Below are 9,387 nucleotides of genomic sequence, written 5' to 3'. Positions count from 1 at the left end.
TGATATCCATATTTGTAAAATCATTTCAGCATGTTTTTAAAATACATATTGATTCTTGGACAATGTTTTTTTGTAAAAACAAAAATATTTACTTAATATTGATAATCCTGACAATTAAATGTCAATAATTTCTTAATATATTTCAGGCTATTGGAACTCCATCTGTTGGAGTCTTACTAAAGCAGCTAGTGCCTTTGATGAGACTTGAAAGCATAGAAATAACAGAATCACTTGTATTAGGATTTGGAAGAACAAATTCCCTTGTTTTCAGGTACTTCCCCACTTATCATATTCTCAATTATTTGCCTCTAATTCAAATGCATTATTTTTGTTGTAATTTAAACATACTCAAATTTTTATTTGCACTTTAGACATTTGGTTTTATGTATCAAATAAAATATTGATGCTTTTCAGAGGAAACTAGATTTTGTTTACAAAGTTTTTTTTTTAATTTAGGGAATTAGTAGAAGAACTTCACCCACTAATGAAAGAAGCCCTAGAAAGAAGACCAGAGGTTAGTTGCAGAAATTAAATGTACTAGTTTGTTTAAACTGCAAAATTAATTTAAAAGTAGTAATTCTGTCTCTTTGAAATACAAAGATATTCTTTTGTACTAAGTAACAAGTTAAGCTCTGTGTGCAACAAGAATTTTATTAATTGTGTATAAGAACATAACTTAAAATAATTCCATTAAAACCTAGTTTAATTTAACTTCTCTCAATGATACAAAATGTACAATATAGAAATCCATTTTGAGGAAAAATTTCCAGTCAAATAGGGAACCTCCTCATATGGAACTCACATATATTGGAAATGCACTTTCAGTATCTGGAAGAAAATACTTTGTAAAACAGCTGGGCTACAAGCACATTTTGCATCAGTGTTCAGATGTGCTTTTTATTTGCAGGGTAGTCAGGGTCATCTATTTCAACTTCAGTTGACTACGTTTTTTCATTCTAAATACAACAGGTTAACTGGCAAATTTATCAGTGTTTTCACCTTCATTATAGTACTCTCTTTTGTTACAATAGAAAGTAGTGCTAGAAGGGATCCCAACAGATCATCCGATCCATCCAAGGGAGGATGAACTAGTCTTGTGTCATTCCTGACAGATGTTGTCTAAACTGTTCTTAAAAACCTCTGGTGATAGACTCTGTAGCCTCAGTAAGCAGTTTAGTCATAGGATGTGTCTATGTGGCTGACTGGGAAAGCCATGGGGAGAGCTTCAGTACTGGACCTGAGTTGCCATTCTGCTAAATTTTCCGTCCCTGGCTCAGTTTTGGACCATTCCAGATGGCTCCAAGACAGAAATCTGAGATGGCTCTGGAGGTAGCTCACTCCCAGGAGCAAGCCCCAGAAGGCACCAAGCCACCAGACACAGTCCTCCAAACTACCCCCACTGCTTTTGCTCCGATATGCTTCCCCTCATCCCCTACCTCCTTGTGTGCAGCAGCCTATGGGCCAAGTTGCAAAACCCCTGCTGTCGCTGCAGCACAGCCCTCAGGTTAGAGCAGGCAGTTTGTGATAAGAAAACACACAGTGATAATGCCTTGGGCCAGAGAAGCATTGCATGAGTCCCACTAGGCAACATGGACATAGCCAGTCTTCTTGAGGTCTTCTGGAGCAGTGTGAATATGAGGCGGCCTGTGCTACTTGACTTTAGGGCCAGAAACGGTCCCTGTCTCTGTTTACCAGTGTAGACACAGCCATTGTGTCCATGCAGCTCTGCTGAGAAGTCTGCACGGCTGCGTACAGAAAGCGATGTTGTTGCATTAATACTGTCCTCTATCCAGGCTTGGTTACCTGGTTCTCAAGCAATTTCAAACTGTGTATTCACTACTCTGTCCTCCACAGCAGTTTCAATAAGGTATCATCATGGTGACCTAGTGTGCTGTCCCTGTCTGCCAAGTCATAGTCTTTGGTGCAGAAGCCGCACAGAGAATGGTGGTCAGAAAGAAGTTAAATCATTAATAGGTGGACAGAGGCTCTCAGCTATGCCCAATATGGAAATAAACAAAAATTAATTCACTTGACAGGCGCTTCATTCATGTTAAGTTTCATGTGGACAATTCTTAATAATTCTGTGTCTGGCAAACATCCGCTACCATTTCCACTCTGTGTTGCTTCACACCTCAATTCACTTGTGTAACTTCCATCCCTATGAAGTCATTGATTTGAAGGTCACTTGTTTTGATACTAGGCAGAAGTGGATTAATACGCATTAGTGCAGCCACTTGCCTCTGCATTTCTGCCTGTGCACCACTGAAGACAACTTAGATTTGAAAGGCCTTTTATGGAGACATACATATCCAGTCTACCCTCAGGAAAGGAATCACGAGAATGCAGAGGTTTACGATATGCTGTAAGAGCAAATTTAGCACATGGAAATGTCAGTAGAGGAATATGAGAACAAGAGACTGCAATGTTAATTCCTGTATTGCTCCTGATATGAAGAACTGGGCCACCTTCCTGCAAGCAGCGCCACCAGTAAACCCAGGAGTGACTGTATAGGTTGTGTAGCTGTAGAGAACATGGCAGGCCTCCATGTCAGCAGGCAGGTATCCAACACATCGGAAATAATGTCCTTGAACTGACATATGCTATGACTAGAAAGAGAATGACCAGCACGGCCAAGAACTGCAGGGGTAAACCAAAATGGACATTACACAAGATCCGCCATGTGGGCACTGGCACAGAGCATGCCAGATCGCCTCTGACACTGTTGCAGGAGGCAGCTGTGCCTGTACATACTCCGTTGCAATAAAACTGCTTTTTTCTTTACATGTGCTTCCTGGAACCTCTAAGGTGTAAAGGGAGAAAAACAGGGCTCTGAATAGGACAAATCAAATGGCATAATGATTTGAATAAAACCTTTGGTTAGGATGCTGCAGAATGCCGGTTCTAGGTCAGAATACCGGGGAAAGTATCATGTTCTTCTCCCAAACATCTGCTACTGACCATCAGCAGAGCCAGAGTACTAGATGAGATAAGCCTTTGATCTGACTCAGTATTGCCATTCTTACGTTCTGAAGAGGAAAATCTGAGCTTTCTCTGAGCTTTTCTTGTTTTGGCAGCAAATTTCTTTGAGTGCAATAGCAGCTTTTTGACCTCACATTTTTTTGCTTAGTGGAGATGCAGGATACAAAGAAACAAGTCAATTTAGCCCTTCAGCAAAGAACAGGCCTTGTTGCATTCACATCTTTCAAGGCAAGATAGAAGACAGAAAGGACAGCTTTCTAGAAGACAATGAGATACAATGAACCAGTTAACAACAGTGCAGTCCTATTCTATGGGAGGAGTATGTTAACTGTGTGTACATCCACTGCAGTCAACATATCCAAGAGTGTACTAGAGCGGTGTCTGCTAGGAGCTAACTTGAATATGGGTGATCACATAGCTGCAGCATTACCACGTTCAAGAACAGTTAATCACTAAAATGTTTTCCTGGGGTCTGGATATTTGTTCTGCACTTTACAATGCTTCCAGCACCCGAACTAGATGGTGTTAAGCTAACATGAATATCCCTGCTACCTGAAGATAGTATGTTTTTTGGCACAGGAACCTTGAATATTAATTAATTTTTATCCAGTATTTCATTATTTCATTTCCACATTTTCAATGAGGACTAAGGTAGATGTTAACAGTTTGTTCAAGAATAGTTACAAAGACAAAAATTTGATCATATTAGTTCTGTGTTGATGTATAAGCACAGTGTTGTGATGAAATATCCAAAAGCAGTCAAGTTCTTTCATGAAGAAAATGCTTGAACTGGAATTCTTAAATCTCTTTTTATGTATGCACCTATGCACATAAAAAAAGGTTGTGTTTTTTAAATTCCAAGAACAAGAAACGTCGAGAACGCCGAGATCTACTGAGACTACAGTTACTGCGAATTTTTGAACTACTAGCTGATGCTGGTGTTATAAGTGACAGGTAGGACTATCACTCATCATAAATATTGATCTTTAAGTGAAATAATTTTCGGTGTTTACAACACTGAGTTTATGTCAGTACGTTCTTTGAAGAATTGTGTAATCTATCAGATATGGAGAGATTTTTATGCATTTCTTCAGAAAGCTGTAGTATAACTACACTGTTACTCTATACTAATGTACAACTTTCCTTTATGCTAGTACAAATGGAGCCTTAGAAAGAGATACGTTAGCCCTTGGAGCCTTGTTCTTAGAGTATGTTGATCTGACTCGCATGCTTCTAGAGGCTGAAAATGATAAAGAAGTCGAAATCCTTAAGGATATGAGAGCACATTTCAGTGCAATGATTGCCAACTTGATTCAGTGCGTTCCAGGTATGGTGCTAAATTATCTCAACTTACTATGAAATTGCATTTAATATATGTATTGGAAAAGTAATTTTTTATTTCTTTTTTTCTGTGCTTTTTTCACTGCTTATGAATTGTCATGTAACGAATGTAAAGGGGAATGTGGACAAAAATGTATTCAAAAGTCTATTAAGAGTCAAATAAAAAAACAGTAAAGCTTGTTGAAGCTTGTAGTGTTCATATATAAGAATCATCTTTTTAAAAGCCCAGCAAAGAAATTGTCTGTGACCTCTAGGGGCTCCAGATTTCTTTGACATAAGGCCTTATTTGCTTCCCTTTGACTTTATTGCCAAACTCTTCATAAACTCAGACAGGCCTTGAAAAATATAGGTAGGTGCAGAAAATACACAATATTAAATGTAGTGAAAAACTTGCCTGAGGTATTGAGACTGTATCCCATGTTACCTGACTCCAGTTGTATAGCAAAGATTTCTCCAACTGATTTCATGCTTTTTATATATTGCAAGATCACTTCAGAAATGTAATGTAATTCCACTAGCAAAAAAAAAAAAAAAAAAAAAAAAGTCTGCTTTAAAGTCCACATAATTACTGGAAGATAAAGTCTGGAGATTACTCAGTCTATGTAAATCTGCTATCTCCAGATCATTTATGACAGGACGTAACAGCGTTGGTAGCAACAAATAAGAAGGAATTCAAAAGAGTACAGTAAGGGAATAAATAACGAACAAATGTTTTCCTGTAAGTTCCCAGTGTACAAATTTTGTCAAAGTCATATAGTTGCTTTTAGCTGTAAGATACATAAAAAGTATATGATAGTTGAACAAGATAAGGAAAAAATGGCATCCCTGCTCTTCTCATTTAAGACAGTAAAAAAATTCCCTTTGAACTGAGAGGTGTCAAGTTCTTAGCTGCTGTTAACAAACAAAATATTGAATTTCTTTCCTTTATTCCTTTTCTGAATGATGCTCATTAACACTACAGAATTTTTTTAGTAGTTACTTTGCCAGGAGTATTTGCAAAGGCCTTCCTCTTTGCATTTATTCTCACAATCTACAAAGCACATGACAAAGGACTGCATGTTGTATGAATTTTCCACAATGAAACAGCCATGTTGTATGTTTTGAGAGAATGCAAGAATAACTGCTGCATTTCAATCATTCAGTATGTAGTTCTATAAAGAGATGTATTTTCTGCTAAGACAGCTTTAAAATGTATCAATAACTAACAAAGCCATAACATTTAACTCCTAGCAAACAAATGTTTAGTGTGTCAACATCTATCATCTTTAGCCACTGTTCATATTGATTTGCATTAGTATTGTCCAGTTAGACTTTGTTGGCTTCCAGCAGTTTATAGATGAAAAATAATTGGCCAGTAACAGTTTGCCAGTCTCTTTAATAAACGTAGTATCGCCTCTGCCATCGTGTTTTGCTTTGGGGAATTAAAGCTATTGTTTAAAAGATTTCTCTTTTCTTTTCTCCACATGGTTAAGAATTCACAGATATTTTTCATTTGCTCAGGTAATTTAGCTGTTCATAAACATGCTGGCAACAAGTTTCTTTTATTTCTTGTACCTACCTATTAATGTCTTAGAATAAGACACGTATGTTTGGGCTTGCACTTAAAGGATTGGAAAAAACAAGTAAATATTTACCATTAAAGGAATGCAAGAGGCAGCGAAAAGCCTGATTCTGTAATTATTTTCTTGCATGCTGTTTCTAAAGTCAGTACACGTACATGTATAAATGTATACAAACATGTACATGTTTGTATAAAAACACATTAATTCAGAACTGAAGGTTCTTAGAAATAAGATGCATCTTATTCACTACATTAGATTTTTACAAGACGCTTAGATACTTTGGAGTAAGTGTATACTGAATATTTAAGAAAAACTCCCTATTTGTAGAAATTTGAAATTTGTGTTATCATCTCTGCCACATGAATGTGTATTTAACATTAACAAATCACAACTATTTCTATTTCTGTTCACTTAGTTCACCACAGGAGATTTCTCTTCCCTCAGCAGAGCTTGAGGCATCACCTGTTCATCTTATTCAGCCAGTGGGCAGGACCTTTCAGTATTATGTTCACACCACTGGACCGTTACAGTGATAGAAATCATCAGATTACAAGATACCAGTATTGTGCATTAAAGGTATTAAAGTTTTAATGTCAAAATCAGTAATAGCAATTTTCCAGTCAAAATACAAGTAATTGTGGGGTTTATTTCCTTTTATTTCACAGAAATTTGAATTGGCATACTTGATGCAAACTTGTATACTCATATGTATATGTACAGTGGTATCATAGAATATAGCAATATAAGCCACTGAAGTTACACATCTTTTTCTTTGTAGACACCTTTCAAGGCCAATTATTTTCAAAACCAGAATGGATTTTAAAATTTTACGTAGCTGTTCATTAACAGGTTATCAGATTCAGTGAGAGGATATTAGGCTCTGAAATTAAATATAGTACCAATTCAGTATCACATGCTTATCTCAGGACTGTCTCCCACGTTTGCCTGGAGACATGCTTAGTAATAATAAAATACTTCTGCGGCAAAACCAGTTGCAACTCACCCACATAAGTAAGCTGGGAAAATAATAGCTTATGTATTTATATAAGATGCATCACTTAGTATACAACAATTTCAAATTTTGCAGAAAAAAACTATTAAAAAATCTGTGTATTTTAATTCTTTTTGTAGCTTGATTTGTAAAGATCGGGTAAAATGATAAAATCTATCTTGAAGAATGGGGAAATTGGGCTGTAATATTCCTGCCAAAATGCTTAAATTCAGCATTATCTTTAAATCCAGTAACATCTGTAGCAACCTAATTACTGAATTCTAGCAAAATCAGCTGTTACCGTTTTCACCATAGTTCCCTCAAAAATAAAAACAAGTGGCAGTCTTGTTAGCCTGGACCTGGGCTCAAATCATTTTGAAAGGTTCATTCATGTTCCTTCTTTGTGTAGCTAAAGTTCCTTGTGTTTTTAGGCCATGTCAGCTGTGCTCTGCTGTGGACCTGTGTTTGACAATGTTGGTCTTTCCCCTGATGGATATCTCTACAAATGGCTTGATAACATTCTGGCTTGTCAAGATTTACGTGTAAGTACTCACCAAAATGCATCACTGGTGAATAATTTTAATCTCTGTACTGGGTAAAGAGTTTGTGACTGTAAGAACTATGACTGTCTACGTTCTATTTTGAGCAGGAAACAATAGCTTTCTGCAAGGTTCTAATCCAAAAGTGAATTAATTTAAGAGCATTTAGACAGTAAAAGAATTATTACTTCTGAAAATATAATGTAGGTAAACAATAAGCTAAAAAAATTGCCTTATGGCTCAGTGTTGCTTGCAACAGAAATTTAGGCTTTTCATCTGCTGATAAAGAAAGGTTAAAAATGGCACAAGCTCAAAAATACTTGTATTTCTATTTGGAGTACTCCACCCACCTGCTTCAAGTTTCTGTGGAATAAGAATGTAAAATCCCTTCCTGCTTGGTAACATAGATGCTGGTGAAACAAATTTGAGTGAAAGTGAGTGGGTAGATCTTCCAAAGAAGTCAAGAGGATAAATGATTCAGGAGAGGAAAGAAAGAATTTATTTTTTTTTAAAAGAACACATAATAGATTGTTCTTGCAATTTTCCATTTCTGTGAAGATGTGTTTCTCTGTTGACTTTGTAACTACAGTCATATTTCTATATTTATAGCTGATTGGACTATCTCTTTGATTAAGGAGGAGTAGATTGGTGATTTACATCAAATGGAGAGAGAGAACAATGATCTTTCCCTGTGTGGTATCTTGCATTTTGACCTGCTGTTCTCCCTAAAAGTCTCATACCAGCACAGTGGTGGTATGACCAAAATTATGATTGGTCAAAAAATGCAGACAGCAAAGCCTAAAGGCTTGTAGAGCAGCTAAAGGATACATGCTGTAGAAATGGTAATTGATTAGGAAAAAAAAGGTTGGACAAATTAGAAGAAAGAAGGGATAGCTACAAAGAAAATCTTTTGGAAATTAGATAGGATTTTTGAATGTTGGTAGAGATGGAGCTATAAAGATATGTGTAAGTGATATGTATAATTGAAATTCTTGTGGATGTGGGAAGGAAACACACAGAACAAGAGAAGGGAAAAGATACACTTTTCCTCCTGACACGTTTTCATTATCATCAACAAATATTGTATCACCATGTCTAATTGATCATTAGTATATGCCACTCATAAAGTAACTGGGGACAAAAATTACTTTTTTTTAACTTTTCCCCTTGAAATGCAAAATTTGGATATGATAGGTGAAATTTGTTTTCCCTAAGCTAATCACTATAATTCATGATTAATCATTGTAATGAAGGACTGAAACTAAACTCTATTGCTTATACAACTAGTTCAGATTTAGATGAGAAGGATCCTACCTGGTCCATTAACATTAAATCATTTGCAGTCTTTACAAGTAGTTACCTACATTTGGTGACAGAATATTAATAGGCATTAGTGTTTGGTGTTCCAGTACTATCCTCTACTGAAGGATCACAAAAGCACAGTCCAAGCCTTAGTTGTGATGTGTTTGTAGCAGTGGTGGTACCAGGATTAAGTGATACGAGGTCTGTAGGGAGAGCTGTTAGATTGCTTGATGTAGTTGGATTAAACACGCAAGTTTTTGAGTTCGAGACCATCTAAGGCAGCTGAAGGTGCATAAGTCCATGGGACCTGATGAGATCCATCCGCGGGTCCTGAAGGAACTGGCGGATGAAGTTGCTAAGCCACTATCCATCATATTTGAGAAGTCGTGGCAGTCCGGTGAAGTTCCCACTGACTGGAAAAGGGGAAACATAACCCCCATTTTTAAAAAGGGAAAAAAGGAAGACCCAGGGAACTACAGGCCAGTCAGTCTCACCTCTGTGCCTGGGAAGATCATGGAACGGATCCTCCTGGAAGCTATGCTAAGGCACATGGAGGACAGGGAGGTGATTCGAGACAGCCAGCATGGCTTCACCAAGGCGAAGTCCTGCCTGACTAACCTAGTGGCCTTCTGTGATGGAGTGACTACATCAGTGGGCACGGGAAGGGCTACGG

The 9,387-nt window shown here is 37.1% G+C and overlaps 1 protein-coding gene across 1 annotated transcript in view; it reads left to right on the top strand.

Moving 5' to 3' along the window:
• The window catches only part of LOC103907945 (protein furry homolog), a 187,804-nt gene that overhangs the window by 96,171 nt on the left and 82,246 nt on the right, over window positions 1-9,387 (top strand). Inside the window, exons 23-28 of the mRNA XM_019474859.1 lie at window positions 147-271; window positions 457-514; window positions 3,842-3,933; window positions 4,134-4,306; window positions 6,298-6,458; window positions 7,305-7,415. Coding sequence (XP_019330404.1) covers window positions 147-271; window positions 457-514; window positions 3,842-3,933; window positions 4,134-4,306; window positions 6,298-6,458; window positions 7,305-7,415 — 720 coding nt within the window. The remainder of the gene's footprint in view (window positions 1-146; window positions 272-456; window positions 515-3,841; window positions 3,934-4,133; window positions 4,307-6,297; window positions 6,459-7,304; window positions 7,416-9,387) is intronic.

This window comes from Aptenodytes forsteri, unplaced genomic scaffold (assembly GCF_000699145.1).
Source record: "Aptenodytes forsteri isolate BGI_AS27 unplaced genomic scaffold, ASM69914v1 Scaffold155, whole genome shotgun sequence".
Classification (NCBI taxonomy): domain Eukaryota; kingdom Metazoa; phylum Chordata; class Aves; order Sphenisciformes; family Spheniscidae; genus Aptenodytes; species Aptenodytes forsteri.
This window is presented reverse-complemented; position numbering and strand designations above follow the sequence as displayed.